General features: G+C 42.7%; 1 protein-coding gene across 5 annotated transcripts in view; it reads right to left on the reverse strand.

Annotated features, from left to right (window-relative positions):
• Positions 1-238: 238 nt before the first annotated feature.
• The window catches only part of ANKRD26 (ankyrin repeat domain 26), a 107,215-nt gene continuing 85,688 nt past the window's right edge, over positions 239-21,765 (reverse strand). For 4 of the 5 annotated variants that reach the window (XM_040411513.1, XM_040411521.1, XM_040411504.1 and 1 more), the window contains 14 exons: positions 20,372-20,512; positions 18,105-19,076; positions 17,584-17,736; positions 17,320-17,495; positions 17,103-17,196; positions 16,394-16,471; positions 13,447-13,581; positions 12,146-12,258; positions 11,714-11,843; positions 7,623-7,913; positions 6,243-6,478; positions 5,912-6,155; positions 2,047-2,092; positions 239-1,266 (listed from right to left, as the gene is read on the reverse strand). In XM_040411513.1, coding sequence (XP_040267447.1) covers positions 1,118-1,266; positions 2,047-2,092; positions 5,912-6,155; positions 6,243-6,478; positions 7,623-7,913; positions 11,714-11,843; positions 12,146-12,258; positions 13,447-13,581; positions 16,394-16,471; positions 17,103-17,196; positions 17,320-17,495; positions 17,584-17,736; positions 18,105-19,076; positions 20,372-20,512 — 2,958 coding nt within the window. In that variant the 3' untranslated portion in view covers positions 239-1,117. The remainder of the gene's footprint in view (positions 1,267-2,046; positions 2,093-5,911; positions 6,156-6,242; positions 6,479-7,622; positions 7,914-11,713; positions 11,844-12,145; positions 12,259-13,446; positions 13,582-16,393; positions 16,472-17,102; positions 17,197-17,319; positions 17,496-17,583; positions 17,737-18,104; positions 19,077-20,371; positions 20,513-21,765) is intronic. The other variant, XM_040411495.1, reaches the window with a different exon arrangement.

Genomic DNA, 21,765 nt, shown 5'->3' on the forward strand with positions numbered 1-21,765 from the left:
AACCAGCACTCCGCCCTGCCTCTATGCTGGATGTTGAATGAGGCATTGGTGTACATTTTGGCCAAAGCGTAATAAGCCACTCACCATGTCAAGGTCGCCTCTATGAGTGGTCCCTAACACTAGTACCTACCTGTTATGGGCCATGACAGCCACACAAAGTCCAGGGAGCGCAGGGCAGAGTGCTGGTTGCAGAGTGCTATTGCATTTGTGTTTTTGCGTTTGTATATAGATCCCATCATTACCATCTATTGTAGAGCAGTGTAGCCCTGCCCCCTCACCCCCATAGGCAGCTCTGTTGGCAGTGAATCAGGGCTCCAGAGTCACCCCTCAGTATTATGACAGGCAGGGCATTCTAGGTCTCTAACCTTTAATTATCTATATCCGGGTACAACAGTGACAGATCCTGCCCATCTGCGATGTGGATGCCAAGCACGTGCACCACGATTCCACCAAGAACCTAACCTCCTGGGACCCCACCTTGTCTCCTTACCGGTACTGTACCATGAACTGACTTCTACAGGGATTCAGTAAGGCTGCTACATTATGGCATTTTTTAACAGTACAATTAAAAGTTATGTTTTAGATATTTCTCCCCTCTTGTGTATGGTTTCACTGGCATAAACTACACATTGGTGATCGTTCCTGGCATCATTACCATCTATTATAAAGCAGTGTAGTGTGTAGTGAGGCCCCCCTCCCCCCCTCACCCTCCTAGGCAGCTCTGCCAGTGGAGGCGACCGATCCTGCTCACACTCGAGGACAGGTTGCTGGCAGCCATTTTAAATCATTCCCAGAGAACCTCTTTAAGGAAAATGTAAATGAATCTGTAACAGAGTGAATTAAAATCTACAGTCCTGTTTGTATTACATCTGTATAGGTGCCTACACACTGCAACACTTCAGTGTATGGCGTACAGTGGTTGACAATCCAGACCCCATTTAATTGACTGGCACAGGAGACACCAAACTCACGCAGTGGGAGCGTCATCAGAGAAAAGGGACAGCAGCGTGAGTAGAGTCACTTGTCCACCTGTTAGTGAAGGGCTGGCTCACTAGTTGGGCTTTATGTCCCTTAAGTTGGCTTTGTTACCCAATTACTTCAAGTAAACAATGTCGGTTTAAATCATGTAGTTCTTCTTCAAGACTTCTAGATATTGCTGTGTTGCTCTTGAAACTGGGTCTTGGTCAGCGTTCAGGTTTCTAAGAGAGCCAGCTATCGAGCCAACAGGGGAGATTCTGGTACATCCAGTTTCCAGCTCCGCATTAGCTAAAAAAGAAAACGCAAAACAGGAATAAAAACACATTCTGTCCCACCCTCATTTACACTCTTCCCCATTAGGACAGAAGTATTAGGGACTTGTAGGCAAGACGGCAGCAACATGGGAAGGAAGCCATGAATACAGTAGAGAGAAAAGGCAGATAAAGATGGCAGAGCAGCACAGGGAACCAGAAAGGAGACTCAGGGATGAAGCAACAGTAAAGATCCGTTTTGACATACTTGTAGAGATACTGTATCTTTAGGTTTCGAGGGAAAAAAATGATGGGAGTGATTCTTTAAAGAAAATAGTGCCAAACATTCTTAAATCTGTTTTTCTCTTCCTGTGCCAATCTCTAACATCAGAAATATCAGCACTAGAGAACTCTGTAGGCAGTTGTGCAATGTTCAGATAACGGGTTGGCAGTGTGGCACCGTTTTACTGACTTCAGGACACTTTCTTTTTGTTATGAAAAAGGGGAAACAGGAGTCACATAAATGAGGACCACGATCCACATTGTGGCCACCCAAGTGAGACTATTTCACAATAATTTAGACCAGGGATGCTCAACCTGCGGCCCTACAGCTGTTGTAAAACTACAACTCCCACGATGCTCTTCTGTAGGATGATAGCTGTAGGCAGTCAGGGAATGATGGGAGTTGTAGTTTTGCAACAGCTGGAGGGCCGCAGGTTGAGCATGCCTTATTTAGATTATTAGACATACTTTGTGGAAAAGTTATTACTAACAGGTAGATCACACATTAAGTCAGATATTACCAAATACCACATACCTTGATCTAGCTCTTTAGCAATATTCTTTTCCAGCTCCTGCTGCATCTGAAACATAGATAAACTTCATTTACTTAGTGAACAGCTTATTTGCAAAGGATAAAAATCTCTTTAAAAGTTTACCTCTTTGAGAAAACCACATTTCTAGTTACAGATTTGCAGTTCCTCCATATATTATACATACTAATCATCTTCTTTACATAGTAACATAGTTTATAAGGCTGAAAAAAGACATCTGTCCATCCAGTTCGGCCTGTTATCCTGCAAGTTGATCCAGAGGAAGGCAAAAAAAAAAACCTGTGAGGTAGAAGCCAATTTTCCTCATTTTAGGGGGAAAAAATTCCTTCCCGACTCAGGCAATCAGACTAACTCCCTGGATCAACGACCCCTCTCTAGTAGCTATAGCCTGTAATATTATTACACACCAGAAATACATCCAGGCCCCTCTTGAATTCCTTTATTGTACTCACCATCACCACCTCCTCAGGCAGAGAGTTCCATAGTCTCACTGCTCTTACCGTAAAGAATCCTTTTCTATGTTTGTGTACAAACCTTCTTTCCTCCAGACGCAGAGGATGTCCCCTCGTCACAGTCCTGGGGATAAACAGATGATGGGAGAGATCTCTGTACATGATGGGAGAGATCTGCTGTTCTTTGAGAAGACCACCACCCTTGAAGATCACTTTTCAAACCAATTTTGGGCAGTCATCTCAGATAGGTTTCACTGTACTTCTACTTTATATATTTAGAATATGATTGGGGCTTTCTGGGGCGGAGCGGGGCTTAGGGGGTGCTAGTCGGCGCTGACTGAGTCACGCGCATAACAAAACACAAGGTGCATATTAAAATATATAACACTATATAAAGACTATATAAACTGACTAGGGTCTCTGCTGCACCGTACCGCATTTTCCACCCTATAAGACGCACCTAGGTTTTAGAGCAGAACAATAAGAAAAAATATTTTTCATTACACCTCAGGTCAGACCAGCAATGCCTCAGATCAACCCCCCCAAGCTTTAGCCATCCGTCAGCCCCTTACGTCAGCCCCCAGGGAAAAAAAAACAAAAAAACACTTACCTCTCCTGCTTCTGGTCACCATCGCGATCCTCTTCATCCTGCTGTCGGCCGTGTATTGCGGCGCACAGTGTGAGGTCACAGAGCCGACAGCCGAGCCGAGGACCAGGAAGCAGTGAGTACTGATCCTTCACCGCTTCCTGGTCCTCCTGTACTAATGAAGCACTTCCATAATGGAAGCGCTTCATTAGTACCGCGTTAAAGACTGCCCTGATCGCCGCAGCCCGGCAAACAATCTTCCAGGGCCCGGTCCTGGGCCGCGGCCCGGCGGTTGGGGACCGCTGCTCTAGTGCATTTAAAGGGGTTGTCCTATCTGAACATTTATGGCCTATTGATAGGATACACCTTAAATGTCTGATAGGAGCGGGTCTCAGGGTGAGACCCACACCTATCTCAAGAATGGGGCCCTGCCGTGAGCAGACAAAATGCTGTCCATGTCTGGCATTCTCTGTATTCACTACTATGGCTTTCACTGAAAAAAAGAAAGAATGATGGGTACATGGAAAAAAATGACAGTTTTAAAGACAAGGAATGATCACATTAAATATTTGTTTAACTTAGTTACAGGTGTTTTCCTTTTTCATATTTTATTTCATGTAATTTATGCAGTTTCTAGGTGAAGGCATCTTGTGTAACACTATTGCACATATTGTATATATGCAGGTCCAGTATTATTTTACTTCCAGGTCTACAGAAATGTAACAGTTGTGTGTATTAGAAGCAATTGTTACTTTACCACTATTATTACATGTAACTGTAAAATAACAAGGGGGAGATTTACTTAGCTAAAAACGCCAGAAAGTTAGTTTAATTTGGGCCAAAATACATGCTATGCACATTTATTATCGGTTTTAGACATTTCTGCACCTTGCTCAAAAAGTGGACACAGCTTAGAAAGAAAGAGGGTTGTCTATTCAGGAAAAGGGTATGGCTTAATATGTACCAGAACTGGACCAAAATTTTGGTTCACAGAAAGCCAACCAATAGTTGGTGTAAAGTCAGACAAATTAGATGCAACAAATTTATCATCCAGCCTTGAGCCACTTTAGACTGCTTAAAGGTCCCTTTGCATGGGCTGACTATTCAGGCAATTATCGTGAATGAGCTGTGAATCTCCTGCGCTGTATACCAACACAGAAGGGGATTCTTTACGGTAAGAGCAGTGAGACTATGGAACTCTCTGCTAGAGGACGTTGTGATGGTGAGTTCACTAAAAGAGTTCAAGAGGGGCCTGGATGTATATCTGGAGTGTAATATTATAGGTGTGGCAATGTGAACATTGAGGTGTTGTTTCCCCAGGTGCCAGTCCGGGACTTGAGGCATGCTCATGTCCAGGGATCCTATTTAATCCTGCTACTGGATCTTGGGTGTGTCTCACTCTGAAGTGTCTTGGGAAGGCTCTGTGTGAGTGGTCTCAGCCGGGTGGGCTGAGGGGCCACGAGGCTAGGCGATAGCCTGAACTTTGGGGGGACGCGGTGACGCCTGTGAAACAAGGATCACGAGGCCAGAGTCGGGAGGACTACTGGGCCACAATCCCCCAAAAGGTATTGAAGTGTCAGAGCCTGGAGGTTGCTGGACTGAATGGCTGAGGAAAGCCGCATTTGTGTTCCATGTGTGAACAGGGCTCCTGATGAAGGGACGTGCCTGTCCCGAAACGCGTTGAGCCGGATTTTTTACATGCAAATAAAGACCTTTGAAGAGAAGCACCCGTGTTGTTTGGCTGCCTTCATCCGTTATAACTCTAGAAGCGATCCGGACTGGGGGGGTACTCGGTTTACAGGTGTATTATGCTTATCCTGGTAAACCGCCCCCCTCGTGAAGTGAGTAAACTTACTTATGATACCACAATATTATAATATATATGTCGGTATTTTTAAACAAAAAAACCTTTTATCCATTGTTCTATCCTACTGTACCACATCTATTGTGTACGACGCTGCAGAACACGGCCTCTTAGGCAATAGAGGCTGTATGCAGTGATCCCACTTTTACGTACAATCTATTTTTTATCCTTTTATTCTCTCAGCAGATTTTATATGTGTATACTTTTCACTCGCTCTTTGTATGCAGATTTTGTTTTATTTCGCTTGTTTTAAAAAAAATTTTTTTACATACATGTATATACAATTTTTTCCTGTACAATTCTTTCCTACACAATTGATATCCCTCTACATATTAATATAACATAACGCTAACAACAAGCTATCACACACTCTAGCAGCCCAACACTAATCCTCTATTGGCGCCCACAAGGGTTTATATAAAAAAGAGGCGAGATTTGGAGGGTATCCCCACCCACCAGTCCCCCTTTTTTTGTCTCACTACCTCTCTCTAGGTGAGTCAGGGATTAAGTTTATGTGTTTAGTTAGAGCCTAGCCGGGCAAGGGTTTGTTATTTTGTGTGGACGTCACACGTGACAAGTTGAAGCTGCGACTTCTTAACCTGTGCTTTGCTAAAGTGCCTGAAATAAAGCAAGAGTTTGGACATTATAATCGTGTCTGCGAAGATATCTGTGAGTGTGACCCCCTGAAAAGAGACGATCCCTTACATAGGTTATAGTTATTAGATTTCTGGAGAGGGGCCGTTGATCCAGGGAGTTTTTCTGATTGCCCGATTGGAGTCGGGAAATAATTTTTTTCTCTAAAATGAGGAAGATTGGCTTCTACCTCATGTTTTTTTTGCCTTCCTCTGAATCAACTTTGCGAGATAACGGGCTGAACTGGATGGATGTCTTTTTTCAGCCTTGCAAACTATGTATGTAAGCACTACTGAACAATACCTATAACTGACCTTAGTAAAGTAAGACTCTACTTGATTTACAGCCAAACCATTCCCAACAGTATTGAGTAAACCTCCAGGAAGTCCCAAGCTCCTACTGAATGGCAGGTTGCTGCTGAGACGTGCAAGATGGCTCGTGTCTACAACAGGACTGGCACCCATGCTTCCATTTAGAAAAGTACTAGCAATTAATGACTTGCTCCTTTGCCTTTCATTAAGCAGTTTGCTGTTGGCTTCTGCAAGTCTTTCATTAGCTCTGTGAATATAGTTCAGCAAAAAGATATTAAAAGTTTGATGAGAGGGGTTTACATTTGGTTACTGCATGTCCACAGATATTCCTTACCTCTCTAGTTTTGATGTCAAAGATTTTCTAGCCTTCTGTTCTTCTGAATATAACTCCTTAAGTCTGTTCATATCCTGCTTATTGGAGTCTCTCTCGCTCGTGTTTTCTAGTTGAGTGTTCTTTATCCTGTGGAGTTCAGATTCTAAGTCTTGAATTCGATGCTCCATCTGAATCCTGACAGAAGCATCATTTTCAGCTCTCATTTGTTCTAGCTTGTCTTGTGAAGCTGCATGTGCCTGTCGATGAAGAAATAATAATAATCAGAAACAACTGAAGACAAACCTACGTCTTAAATGTGCCATTATTATGAGACACGAGTAAAAAGGAGTTTTCTGGGTGTTAAAAGGGTTGTCCAAGTTATATTTATTGATGACCTATCCTCAGGATAGGTCATCAATATCAGATCACCATTCATTTCAATGGGACGGATCGCTCCTATACAAGTGTATAGGAACGAGCTGTCCGATTAAAATTAATGGGACGATTAGGTGTAATTACACCTGCTCACCGCTGCAGATGCGATGGCGAGCAGGTAGACAATGAAGAAGAGGCAGCGCTGGCACGGCGCGCGCCTTCTCTTCAAACAGCTGATCGGCAGGGGTGCCGGACCCCCACTGATCTGACATTGATGACCTATCCTGAGGATAGGCCATCAATAAATATAACTTGGACAACCACTTTAAGTGTTCATGGCCCATGCCGGCACCCCCACGATCAGCAGTTGAATGGGATCACATCGCTCGTGGTCCCCTTCTTCCTTGTTCTGTGCAGTCATGTCTGTCGTTAACATGGTCTTCCTGCAGTGCAGTCGCATGGGACATGGAACAGTAGCATCAGTTGGTCCAGCTGGTCATAGGCATCTTATAAATGCTTGAAATTTAAAACTTAATACTCCCATGACAATACTCTGGCTGTTGTAGTAGTACAAAAAAAACATAAATATCTTCTGATTTACTAATATATGGCAGTATGTCAACTCCTGAAGTCATAAATCTACTTGAAGCCGACACGGGGATCTGGGACTGTCCTTAGTACAGGCCATCAGTATTTGATGGGGATTTGACTCTTGGCACCCTTGCCGATCAGCTGTTTGAAGTGCAGCATCCACTTCATTGGTCACCAGGCATACCTCTGCCCAGCTGCTACTAAAAAATATGGAGCTGTGCATGGTACACAATTAGGAGAACGCAGAGCTCACTAGAGCAGATGATCGGCAGCGACGCTGAGAGTCACACCCCCGCCAATCTAATATTGATGGCCTATGCTAAAGGTGGATCACGGATAACCCCATACACTATGTATTTCTACAGAATATAAATATGTTATAATACACTACAGATATCCCAATGAATGTATACTAAATCAGTAAGGAATTCTTACCTGCAGAAAGAGATTGACCTCCTCCAGTTGCTGTCGTAATTCTTGTCGGCCCCTCTCGTCTACTTCCTTTTTGTAGACGTCTAGGTAACTTTGGCTCATCTTGCTTGATTCAATAGATCTTTTAAGTTCAGCCAGTTCTTCCTCTAGTTGTCTCTTGCCCCTTTCTAACTTTTCAATATTCCTGTATAGCTTCTTATTTGTAGACACTTCTTCTTGCAGGTCACGGTTTATGGATTCTACCTCCATATACCTACGTGATTCTTTTTCCATTTGTGATGACAGTTCTACAATCTGTATTGTTCAGAAAATTTGTAAGACAAAGGTCAGGCGAGCAGAAAACGTCAGGTTTGTTTTTAATGCACCATTACACTTTTTTAAACTCATTATCCATGTATGTATGTTCAGCTAAGCTGTTAGCGATGTGCCAGTCAGTTGGATGCTTTATGAAAAGGGTGATCATGGTTGAGCAGTGCCAACACAGGCATAAGATCACCATGGCACGCGACCACTGTACTCCTGAGCTGCAGACACATGTTTTCTAGAGTAATGAATCCTGTTTTACTATCTGGCAGTCTGATATGTAAATCTGGGTTTGGCAGATGCCCAGAGAATGCTACCTATCGAAATGCATAGTGCCTACCCATAAAGTTTGGCGGGGGAGGGATTCTGGTCTGGGGATATTCTTTGAAGTTTAGGCCCAATCAGTTATTTCCAGTGATGGGTAATGTTAAATCCACAGCATACAAAGACATTTTACTCCATTGTATGCTTCCAGTCTTGTGGCCACTTTCTGGTTTTATATCAATAAAACTTAAAGGGGTTACCAAATGAGTAATATTAATGAAAACGAGATATCATATATAGTGCAGAAATCAGCCCTGTACCTCACATGGATCCAGAGATCTCCCCATTCATTGCTGCAAGTGCTCTGCTAGATTTATTTTAAGCTGGCAGCTCAGGGGACGGAACTGAGCATCTATGTCAACCTTAGTTTGCTGGACAGAGAATATAGAAAAGGGCAAGCAGCAGGTGGCGCTATACAGATAGATTTCCGTGAATAACTCAGTGGCTGTACTAAACTTTTGTAATTGCATGTAATTAAAAGCCAGGTGCTGGTTTGAAAAATATGGACTATTTTTCATGGGACAACCCTTTTAATCACTGTATAAATGAAACTTTATACAACTTTCTTATATACTTAATGTTTTACTTCCTCACCATTTTCAGTATAGTAGTTTGCTGTGAATGGATGTGAGCACCCTAGTTTACTGTGCATTCACAGACAGGACTCTAGAACATAGGTAAAGCTGCTGAGAGATGGATAGAACGGTTTTCTGGTAGAAGGGACGTAGCATTTTCCCAAGTGAGGCCGAGACATAAGAAGTAAGAAACATATGACCATCAACAACACTAACTGACTTACATGCAAAGACTAAGGCCCCTTGCAGATGAGCGTGTCCGGATTAGGTCCGGATGCGTTCAGTGAAAACTGCGCGATTTCGCAAGCAAGTCCATTCAGTTTTGTTTGCGATCGCGTTCAGTTCAGTTTTTTCAGCGCGGGTGCAATGCCATTTAATGCGTTTTGCACACGTGTGATAAAAAAAGGAATGTTTACAAACAATATCTCTTAGAAACCATCCGTGAAAAACGCATCGCATCCACACTTGCTTGCGGATGCTTGTGATTTTCACGCAGCCCCATTTACTTCTATGGGGCCAGCATTGCGTGAAAAATCGCAGAATATAGAACATGCTGCGATTTTCCCGCAACGCACAAGTGATGCGTGAAAACTAGGGGTGCACCGAAATGAAAATTCTGGTCCGAAACCGAAACCGAAAATTCAGGATGCCCTTGACCGAAAACCGAAACTGCCTTTTTGCCCAAATACTTTTAAAATACTTTTTTTTTTAATGATTTTATTAATAATTCTTTTTCATGAATGAAATTCATCTGTGGGTGGCGCTGTTATGGAGAGGGGGATCTGTGGGTGGCACTGTTATGGAGAGGGGGATCTGTGGGTGGCGCTGTTATGGAGAGGGGGATCTGTGGGTGGCGCTATGGAGAGGGGGATCTGTGGGTGGCGCTGTTATGGAGAGGGGGATCTGTGGGTGGCGCTGTTATGGAGAGGGGGATCTGTGGGTGGCGCTGTTATGGAGAGGGGGATCTGTGGGTGGGTTTGTTATGGAGAGGGGGATCTGTGGGTGGCGCTTTTATGGTGAGGGGGATCTGTGGGTGGCTCTGTTATGGAGAGGGGGATCTGTGGGTGGCGCTGTTATGGAGAGGGGGATCTGTGGGTGGCTCTGTTATGGAGAGGGGGATCTGTGGGTGGCGCTGTTATGGAGAGGGGGATCTGTGGGTGGCGCTGTTATGGAGAGGGGGATCTGTGGGTGGCGCTGTTATGGAGAGGGGGATCTGTGGGTGGCGCTGTTATGGAGAGGGGGATCTGTGGGTGGCGCTGTTATGGAGAGGGGGATCTGTGCACTGTTATGGGGAAAGGGATCTGTGCACTGTTATGTGCACTGTTATGGGCATAACAGTGCACAGATCCCTTTCCCCATAACAGTGCACAGATCCCTTTCCCCATAACAGTGCACAGATCCCTTTCCGCATAACAGTGCACAGATCCCCCCTCCCCATAGCAGTGCCATAGACCGATCCCCCTACCCATAACAGCCCCAGCCCTGCTGCTCACAGCATCACTCACTGCATCTTTATTTTACCTTACAATCGTGACGCTCCAGTAACAACTCTGCAGGCAGAGCGGAGGGCGGCGTAACGTCACTTACTCACGTGACGCACCTGCTCCGCCCACTTTATGAATGAAGGAGGCGGAGCAGGCGCGTCACGTGAGTATGTGACGTTACGCCGGCCTCCGCTCTGCCTGCAGAGTTGTTAGTTACTGGAGCCTCACAATTGTAAGGTAAAATAAAGATGCAGTGACAAAGTAAACCGCCCACCCGGCGCCCGCCCGCAGATGGTGGGTGACAAATCCCACACCCCATATTTTCGGCCGATATGTAACAATATCGGCCAAAGTGGATTAGGTGCATTTTCGGCGGATATTTTCGGCTGCCGGAATTTCGGTGCACCCCTAGTGAAAACCAACGCTCATGTACACAGCCCCATTAAAAATGAATGGGTCCGGATTCTGTGCGGGCGCAATGTGTTCACATCACGCATTGCACCCGTGCGGAATACTCGCTCGTGTCAAAGGGGCCTAAGGGGCATATTTATTAAGACTGGCGTTAATAAGCTCCTGCGCTGGCGGTGGATCCGCCACAGTTATGTAGAGCCTCTTCATAACTTTGGCGTATCCACCGCCTCTTCTAAATGTAAGACAGCTTTCGAGCTGTCTTACATTTAGACCATTTTCTACGCCTAAATCAGACATAGAAAATGATGAATGAGATCCGTCCCCTTCCACTTTTTTTTTTTAGACCTGGCCTATGCAAAGTATGTGGGGAGGGACGATTGCTATAGAGGCCAGTTATCCAGAATGAGGGTTCCTCTGTATGCTTGCTATGAATAATTGGCCCTAAAATCTGACTGACTGTGTAATTAGGGGCATAAGAATTCCTATCGTAGTCATTTCGCTTATTTAAAGGAGTTGCCCCACGAAAATGTTTTTACATTTTCAAACCAGCACCTGGATCTGATTACTTTTGTAATTGCAAGTAATTCAAAATTTGTATTGCGCCACCTGCTGTTTGTTCTTTCTTATTTTTCTGTCCACCATGATGAGGTGGACACACATCCTTCAACTGCCACCAGCCATATCTTCTGTTAGAAGCTGTGAGAGAGGGCGAGAGCTGCAGCAGAAAGAACACATTCCCTGAGCTGCCAAGCAGAGCATTGGAATAATTGATGGGAAGATCTCTGGATCCATGTGAGGTGCAGCGCTGGTTCAAGTTTTGATACAAAGAGATGGTTATGTACTAGATGATGTCCGATTTGCATTTTTTTACATTAATCGTGGGACAACCCCTTTAGACAAGGAGTTACAGGAGCTTTCTCTACTAGCATTCATAACCTATCCACAGAATCAAATATTGAAATTTGGATTAATCTCTAGGTACTTTTTAATGACAAACCTTTGCTTTCATTCTTAAAACTTCACTATCTGTTCCAAAGTTTCTGGATCCTTCTCCCAAACCACTTTTTTGTTCAGTGCCTTCAAAGTCTTTCAGTTTCTTCTTGGCAGTTTTTAAGAGTTTCTTTAGCCTGCTCAGGACAATGCAAGAAAGGTGTCAGTGTATGAATAACCCGGATTTTGAAAGCAAATGGTATAGACCACAATGGAACAAAAATAAAACACATGGGTAAAGCCGCCCCCCGCCCCAAAAAAAATAAAAAATGGTATTCACTGTAGCCAAATTTTTAACCCATAAGACTCAGCGCCATAATAGTTTTTTTGCAGCAAGTAGCTAGTTAACTCTTGATGGTGCCAGTTGTATTTTGTGTAACTGCTTTCTAAAAAAAAAAAAAAAAAAAACTATTACAAAAAAAGAATTGTTGTCACATACCCAGCCACTTCTTGCTGTAATTTATTACTCCTCTTCATTTCTTGGTCAAATCTTTCTTCTATCGATTTCTTTTGTTCTGCCAATTTCTTCAGTTTCTTTTTCTCAAGTGACAGCTTAGTGACAGATCATATAATATATAAATGATCAAAATCATGAATGAAGCCACCCATATTTAAAGTATATATCTGCATTAAAGTGTATATGTGACCGAGAACAAGATTGAAACGCAGAGTCACTTACTTTTTGTGGTCTCAGTTGTTTTCTTAGGCCTGTTTCACACTTGCGTTGTGGCTTTCTGGTTTTCAGATCCAGCAGAGGATCTCAAAACCAGGCCAAAATGGATCACGTTTGTCCCTATTCATAGTCAATGGGGACAAAACTCATAAGGATGCATTCCGTTCCATTTTGTTTTGTTTTTTGACGAGACACAAGCTGCAGTTTTTAGTTTGGTCTGCGAAACGGAACAAACTGTATCCAGCATGAAAATCAATGTAAGTGAATAGTGCTGAAGATGTAGCAAAAAAGAAAAAAAAAAAAAAAAAAAAAAACACGATCCTGTGCCCATTGACTTTGAATTTTTTTCATACCAGATCCGGTTTGTTCAGTTTAGATTTGATACGACTGGCTGAAACGGATGCATTAAATGACATGGATCGGTTTAATTCCGATTTTTAGATCCTCTGCCGGATCTCAAAACCGGAAAGCCACAACGCAAGTGTGAAACAGGCCTTAAAACCACTACTGAGCAGTTCCAGCCTGAGCCAAGTGCTGGTGTCCCAAAATTCATGGCTGTCACCACTGCTGACTACACAGTAAAGGATGAAAGCTGCCAACCATCTGCAAGAAGATGGGGGCAGCTGCAGCTCATGAATATTGTGACTCCATTGCTCGGCTTGTACTGGATGTTCTCACCAGTGATTTTTCGCAAAAAATAGTAAGTGACCTACCGTTTTAGTCGGGGTCTCTGTCCCCAGTTTATGCTGCATACTGCAACTGGTCAAAGGGGGTTTCTTGAACCAAGAAACAAATCAAAAGTTGGAAACAAATATACTTTGTTCATACTTGGTAGTTTTGTGCAGTTTTACCACGACATCAATTCTTTAAAGGAAAAAAACTAAGTGAACGAGATATTAGAAAAACTCATCCACACTTGGCGAATGCATTGTGTCCAGCTCTGGTTTATTCCAAAACCACCTCATGTCATGTCCTTGGGTATGCACTAGGGAGCCCGAAACCATTCATGACTTCACATGTGACATCAATTTCTTAGCAAATAACCTGTTGGGTAACACAATTCTTACCTGGTCAGAAAAAGTAGCATTCAATCCTTCAAGCTCTGCCAAGCGGACACCTATTTGTGATCTTGATTTCAGCTCGGTCTCCCAAAGATTTTGGGAGTCTTGTGCATTTTGAGACAAAGCTGATTGTTTATGCACCTGGACCATAAAACACACACAATGAGGTCGTAGTCTAGTAGTAGGAAACATCTATGGCTCACACATTAAAAGTGTAAGAATTATTCATAAAGAAAGGCAGGCATCACTGAAATATTGTAGTTGCAGTTACCTTACTAAACAAGTTTTGTATAAAATGATACTCAGAAAATGAAATCCAATGCTTAAAAGGGGCTCTCCCGGAAAGCTAAAAATGAAAATACTGAAAAAACATGTTATTATAGAGTTTATTTATAACATGTTTTTTCAGTATTTTCTTTTTTTTTTTTTTTCTAGAAAACCCCTTTAAGACAACTTATCCCCTATTCACAGGATAGAAGATAAGTGCCTGATCAGCGAGACTCTGACCTCTGGGGGCGCCCACTGATCACAAGAATGGGAACCAGTGTTCCACCGCTGGAATGGAGAGGTAGCCACACAAGTGCACTGCTGCTCCATTCAACTCTATGGGGCTGTCGGAGATAGCAGAACGCTTGTACACTGCTATCTGCCATAGAGATGAATGGACACACATGCATGTCTGCACTCCCTTCAAACCGGTACCACAGGGGCCCAATTCTCATGATTAGTGGTGGCCCCAGCATGCAGACTCTTGCTGATCAGACACTTATTCCCTATCCTGTGGAGGGCATAAGTTGTCTTAATGGGACAACCCCATTAAAGGGTAGGCTCAACAATTTTTTAAAAAATTTAAACCCCTCCTGCTATTGGGAAAAAAACCAAAAACAAAAACATACTGCCCCCTGTAACCTGCCGCTCTATTCCAGCTGGACGAGTTCACATGCGCCCCACAGCCAATAACTGGCCTCAGTGGTGACGTGTTCCCAAGCAGCAAATCACTGCTGGGGGGTCACATGCTGCTTGGGGACATGTACCTGCTGAGGCCAGTTATTGGCTGCAGCGGCGAAAGTTACCTCTTCCATCTAGAATTTTATAGAGGGGGACTGGAAAATCATTGAAGGTAGTCAGTGAGCTGGAACAGAACGGCATTCAGCAGCTGAGTATGGTTTTTTCCACAAGTACAGCTAGCTGGAGATGACATTTAAAAAAGTAAAAAAGCTGGCCAACCTTTAAGTAAGAAAGAGCTAAAATAATAACTAAAATTCTTACTTTACACATGGACGAAAGAAAATAAATTTGCTGTCTGAACCGACTCAATATACTTCTCAAAAGAATAAACATTCACAATGGTACCTACAAGATTTATCATTCCAAACATCTTCAAAGACAGTCATTTTTGGAAAAGATTTACATATTTAAATAAATTAGACTAAAATGTGTGTGCATTGAATGGATAGGCAATTTTATAATATAATAAGGCTGACCGAATCAAAATGTATTCTAAAAAACTGTATGTAGGGCATTAAAGGCTATGTACACCTTTGGAGTAAATTTTTTATGATTGCATTTTAGGCTACTTTCACACTCGCGTTTGGTGAGGATCTGTCATGGATCTGCACAGAGGCATCCGTTCAGATAATACAACAGTCTGCATCCATTCAGAACGGATCCGTTTGTATTATCTTTAACATTGCCAAGACTGATCTGTCTTGAACACCATTGGAAGTCAATGGAGGACGGATCCGTTTTCTATTGTGCCAGATTGTGTCATAGTTTCGTCAGACGGACACCAAAATGCTGCAAGTAAAGCTAAGCCCGCCCCTTACCCCTCCTCTCTACAATTAGATGGACATGATGTCGGGATCGCGCTCTTCTAGCGCATGCACGGTACGCTGCCTGTTACAGCGTGACGGCCGGACGCGCAAGATCGCACTGTCCGGCGCATAATGGCAGCATGTCCATCTAATTGTAGAGAGGAGGGGTAAGGGGCGGGCTTAGCTTTACTTGGAGCAAGGAGGCCGCTGCCCCCTTGACTTTAAGCCTGACTCAGAGACAGCGCCAACCGACATTAAAAACAGTGTTTTTAACAAGAATGAAGAAACACAAAGAGGAAAGAAAAACATGATTAGCAACACACTGGGGGATACTGTAAGGTAACAGGTTCCCTTTAACAGTTTTTCTAGCTGTGTGACTGGTAGTTTAAAGTTCACTTTGCCAATGCCAGTCATCTAATAAACCTTATCTACAAAGAGGTCATAAAAACGTATTTAAGCCACACTCTTATCAGTACGATAACTTAGCTTTAATGAGTGTTTATAAGGTCAGAGAGCAGAGATAAGGAGTCCATCAGCTCCCCAGATGACAGAAAAGACAAACAATCCACAGGCAGCTAGAAGAGCATGTCAGCTCTGTACAGAAAAAAGGATTCCATTCCAATGTTAATAAAGACCAATTGAAAAAAAATATTTTTAGCTCAAAACAAGTATAATACAATAATTTGAAAAAATGGTCCCCAAAGGTGTACATAGCCTTTAAATATGACATTCCTATCTAATTAAAATATATCTATCTAATTAAAATATATCATTTTAACAAGGTTGTGGTCAGTGGGGGTCCACATCTTGAGTCCCTTATCAAACATGAGAATGAAACAGTCACTAATGCCCATCTGACTGCCATGTCCCTTTGGCCGCTGCATGTGAATAATGTAAAGCGATCGACAGTTTATCACCAGGCTTCAGCATTCTGAGTGCTGTTGAGGAAAGCTTTTTGGAGTCTCATGACCCAAATCCCCACTAAATCACTTCTGTCTCTGATATATCAGACGTTATGACACACGTTAGACAACAAGAAATTAAAGTGTAGACATTTTTAAAGCTCTTTAAAAATGACACAAAAAAGGACAAATGTTTTACAAAATATGCACAAAAAAGCTGAAGAATTCCCAACTTACCTGCTGGTTTAACTTCTCTTCTAAACCAATTTTTGTTGACTGCAAATTTGTAATCAAATCTTCAAGCCGATTACGCATCTATAGAATTAAATAAATAAACTGAATTGTGTCCACAAACGTCACCTTTTAAAAAAGTCTGTCAGCAGTTTAAACCCATCAAAGCTGCTGACAGAACTATACAACGGAGAAAGCGGTTCAAATGTACCTATGGTGATGATGGTCATACCACTTCCATGACTGAGGGAAAACAGGTTTTAATCCACCCCAATCTGCAACTGTCTCTGGCTCACTCTACTGAACACTAGCCAACCCCTTGTCAGTGATGGCTCTAGCTTCCATCTAGGAGAATGCTAGAGTCATCAATCAAAAGCAGAGGGGAAGGGTTTCTGCAGCACCTATAAAGTTTGTTCACCACAGAGGGCCCCAGACACGTTACAGAGAACAATCCCCATTACGTGAGGCAGATAAAATACAGGTGAATGGGAATTACAGAAACACCATAGCACAGTGCGTAATGCTGTTTCCACATCAAGTGGCCTGCTCGGCTGCTTCCATAGTCCCAACCACCTTACCTGCCACATCCAGACTGTATGGGGTTGGGTAGTTCCTGCTCTGAGAATTGTGTGATGTAACTAGAATTAATGAACCTATTAACTAGACTCTGTCCGTGATGGTCTTGCATTTAACACGTGAGATGTGAATAACTTACTGAAACTGATTCATGGAGTTCTTTCTGAAGGCTCTCGATCTGTCCTGCTTGCTGTTTTGCGGTTGCCTCAATTCTGGCATTTTCAATTTCGAGTCTGAAATAAAATTGAAGCGTACTATAATATCAAAATAATATAATATCAGCGAAAAGATTGGACTATATTGGAAAAAAAAAAAAAAGCACCAGTCTTAAAATACTACACTTGGTGTATACTTACTTTTGAACATGCTCTTCTAGCTGTTTAACTGCTTTGTCAGCCCCGGTGGCTGCAGAAGAAAATTCCTGAACTTTCTGAAATGCAGCTATCAGTTCTCTTTCTTTGTCACCTAATGCATTGTTCAGCTGATGGTTACATCGTTCTGACTGAATAAACTGGTCCTCAAGATCTTGCAGCTTTAAAATAAAAAAAATAAAAAAAATAAATGAAAAGTATAGTTAGCACAACTTTTATTAAAATGATTTGTAAACCCACGTTTCATACCTTAATTCTAAACTTTTCTAGTTCTTTTTGAAGTTGTTGCTTTTCCTCCTCAAGATCATTTCGATAACGAGATGTGACTTCAAAGGAAGCCTCAGACATAGACAACTTCTTCAAAGCATCCGCAAGTTCCTGCTGCAGTTGTCTTATAGTGCTCTAGGAGGAAAACATGAATTTGTGAGCAGATAGCTCTCAGTCATTGAGTAGGACCACCCACTGGACTCCTAATCGCAGAATGTCCATAAATTTAAATGTATGGATTACAAACTACATATTCATCTGCTGAACTCCTCTTACTCTATAACCTGCTCTACGCAGATTGGAAAGCATGTTTTATGCGATAGGTTCCCTTTAAATGGATCTGTTTTTTTACAGAACCACCACCACTCTTCTGTATGCCTTATCTGATATTACATGAGACACTCCATGGACAAGAGAATTTCTGGCTGGGGGGGGAAAAAAAAAAAAAAAAAGACAATTTTTTTCTAATCCCATTGATTTTTGAAATCTGAAATTACTGTTACCTCACGTTCCACTTTTTCCGTTTCAAGCTTATAAAGTTGTTCCCTCAGCTCATTAGACTTGGTAATCAAATCCTTGTTTCTCTCTTCCACTATGTGAACTTGTCTTTCAGTGTCAGCCCGCAGCTTACTGTACAGGTCAGTAAAACGATCCTGAACATCACTAACAGTCTTTTCTTTGATGATGCCCCTGTTCTGCACATCTTCTAGCTGCTGACGAAGCTGCATGTTCTCGCTAGTAATCTGGGCCAGTCTCTCATTCATAGACTCTAGCTTCACTGAGTTTTTGTTATTGTGGTCTTTTTCCACCTGAAGACCATGTTCAAGGTCTTTAATTTTGGACTGGGCTTGTGTCAAGTCCCTCTGCGAATTATCTAAAAGAAGGGTTTTATCTTGAAGAGATAACCCTGTCCTATGAAGTTCATTTTCCGAGCCATTTAACTTGGACTCTGCCTTGCTAAGCTGCTGGGACAAGTTGCTGTGGCTTTCACGCAAGTTGGACAACTCATGAGTTAATTTGTCTTTAGAACGTAACCACTCGTCGCGTTCTCTTTGTAATGTGCGCTCAGTGTCCGTTTTTAAAGCTTGACTTCTTTCAAGATCCTGTATAGTAGAGTTCAGTCGAGAACGTACTGCCTCCAGTTCAGTTTCCAGCCTTTCTTTGCTCTGCTTCTCGTGCTCAACTTTCGAGCACATCATGGCTGCCTCGGTCTTCAGTGCATTGAGCTGTCCATTGTAGTGAATCACAGTTTGGGTTAAGGTTTCCTCATTCATTTTAAGATCTTTTCTTAGATCTTCAATTTTTTCTTTTAACATTTCATTCTCATCCATATATCTGCTCTCCTCTTCTTGACAACGAGAACGCATATTTTCCATTTCAACTTTAAGCGTGGTCACTTCCTCTTGTAAGGTTACATTTCTCATAGCTAGATCTTTTTCCTTCTCATTTGTTTCGGGAGACTGGCTGAGTATCTGCTGACAAAAGTAAATGACAAAATTCTGTCAGTGTACTGTATGACACAGAACAACTGTAATCTGATTACTCAGGGGAAAAAGACAATTCTGCCAGTATAAGCAAAACTGTGATTGATGTCACTTGTGTTTAGTTTGTAAATTACAACTAATACAGCAGTTAACAAGAAATCTGTTCTATTCCTTCAAAGCTTTTGCATAATATGGCAAAGAAAAAACCCTTATTCCAGCAAATTATATTCACACATTGTACATATGAAATATAGGTCCAAAAGCACGAACACTGATATTAATAAAGGTGACAGGCAAATGTATAATTCTAAATGGCATCATCTAAAGAATGCAACTATATAAATATTTTGGTCTTTACTATTAAAAGGTTAATCCTCTGGAAGTAAAACATACATGACTTCTTAGAGGAAACAGTCATCAGTCAACTGTCATCACTATGGTGAAGTGCGCTTCATTTTCTTTATGCTTTGAGTCAACATATCTGGTCCAGATGATCATTTTCAAGGTGATGCCATAGCGCTTTTCCCTAGTATGGCTATACATACTTTGAATCTGTGTTGTGCAACCGAAATTTCATCCACAGTGACACAACGTCTCATTGGAGCCACTGGTCAAAGCGAGCACACAATGATACATCACTGTTAATGAAACATCATGGAGCTGAGGAACAAAAAGAAGTTTTTAGACCCCCTTTCTTTATTTAAAGAGGTTCTGCACTTTGTTTAAACTGATGATCTATCCTCTGGATGATCAGCTTCTGATCAGCGGGGGTCTGACGCCCGGGACCCCCACCGATCAGCTGTTTGAAAAGGCAGCGGCGCTCCAGCAGCGGCGCGGCCTTCTCACTGTTTACCGCTGGCCGAGTGACGTCACGACTTGTATCACTGGCCTGGGCGGGGCTAAGCTCTGTTCCCTTGAATGGAGCTTAGCCCCGCCCAGGCCAGTTGATACAAGTCGTGAAGTCACTCGGCCAGCGGTAAACAGTGAGAAGGCCGCTGCGCTGCTGGAGCGCCGCTGCCTTCTCAAACAGCTGATCGGCGGGGGTCCCGGGTGTCGGACCCCCGCCGATCAGAAGCTGATGATCTATCCAGAGGATAGATCATCAGTTTAAACAAAGTGCAGAACTCCTTTAAACATAACAGATAATATGTTCACATTATAAGGAAACAGGCTTACAGATTACTTTTACATCCTAAATGTGTTGGAATTGATTTTGCCATTATAGAAATTAAAGAAATACAAGATTGAGTTTCATATAATAATGGATTATCAAATTAATAGAGTACCTCGTCGTGTTTAGTCTTTATTTTTTTGGCTTCTTCCTCTGCGTTCTTTTTCTTTAGATTATTTAAAGCACTTTCATTAAGTACTCTGGCATTGAGTTCTTGTGCATATAACCGCTGTGCTTCAGTTCGTTCCTCTTCAACCTTTAAAATGAAGGACAGTTTATCAATAGTTAAGTTCTGGAAAAGGGAGTCTCTCCATAGGAAAATAACTGTTAAAGGGGTTTAACCATCTTCCTGGTTCAGGGCTGCCACTGGTCTGCAGCCTTGAACTTCCTGACTGATATGGTGGCGGGGAATTAAAGGCTATGTACACCTCTGGAGGCAATTTTTTTTAAATTCCATTTTACTCATTTTGGGCTAAAAATAATTTTTTCAATTGGTCTTTTTAAAAATATTGTGCCGTTCTGTCAGAAAGGGTTCACTGTCTAGCTGTGTGAATCGTACTTTCACTTTGTGCCAGTCATCTAATAACCCTTATCTCTAATTTACTAAGAGGTCATAAACACTTAAAGGGGTTGTCCGGGCTGTTCATATTGATGACCTATCCTCAGGATTGGTCATAAATATTAGTTCGGCAGGGGTCCGACACCCCCGCCGATCATCTAGTTGAAAAGAAGGCCACATTCCGTGCCAGCGCTGCCTCCTCTTCATTGTTTACCTGCTCGCCGTCGCATCTGCAGCAGTGAGCCGGTGTAATTACACCCAAACCATCCCATTCATTTCAAAGGGACAGCTCGCTCCTATACACTTGTATAGGAGCGATCCGTCCCATTGAAATGAATGGGACGGCTTGGGTGTAATTACACCGGCTCACTGCTGCGGATGCGACGGCGAGCAGGTAAACAATGAAGAGGAGGCAGCGCTGGCACAGTGCCCGCCTTCTCTTCAAACAGCTAATCGGCGGGGGTGCCAGGTGTCTGATCCCCACCAATCTGATATTGATGACCTATCCTGAGGATAGGTCATCAATAAAAATAACTTGGACAACCCCTTTAAGCCACATTCTTATCAGTAAGATAAGAACTGAGCTTTAATGAGTTTTTATGATGTCAGAGAGCAGAGATAAGGAGCCCATCAAGATTAGCTGGCTCTATTAGAGCATCTCAACCCTATACAGAAAAAGAGTTGCATATTTGTAAGGGCTGTTTCACACGAGCGAGTCCATTGCGGGAATCACTCTCCGTGTGTGAGTGTAATCCTTTCTATTAGAGCATCTCAGCCCTGTACAGAAAAAGGGTTCCATATTTGTAAGGGCTGTTTCACACGAGCGAGTCCATTGCAGGAATCGCGCTCCGTGTGTGTGTGAGATCCTCCGCTCTGGACTTGTAGAAGCGCACGGGATTATCATGATTTATAATGCTATGTGTCTCTGCATGGCCTTTTTTCCACAGAAT

This window comes from Bufo bufo, chromosome 1 (assembly GCF_905171765.1).
Source record: "Bufo bufo chromosome 1, aBufBuf1.1, whole genome shotgun sequence".
Taxonomy (NCBI): Eukaryota; Metazoa; Chordata; class Amphibia; order Anura; family Bufonidae; genus Bufo; species Bufo bufo.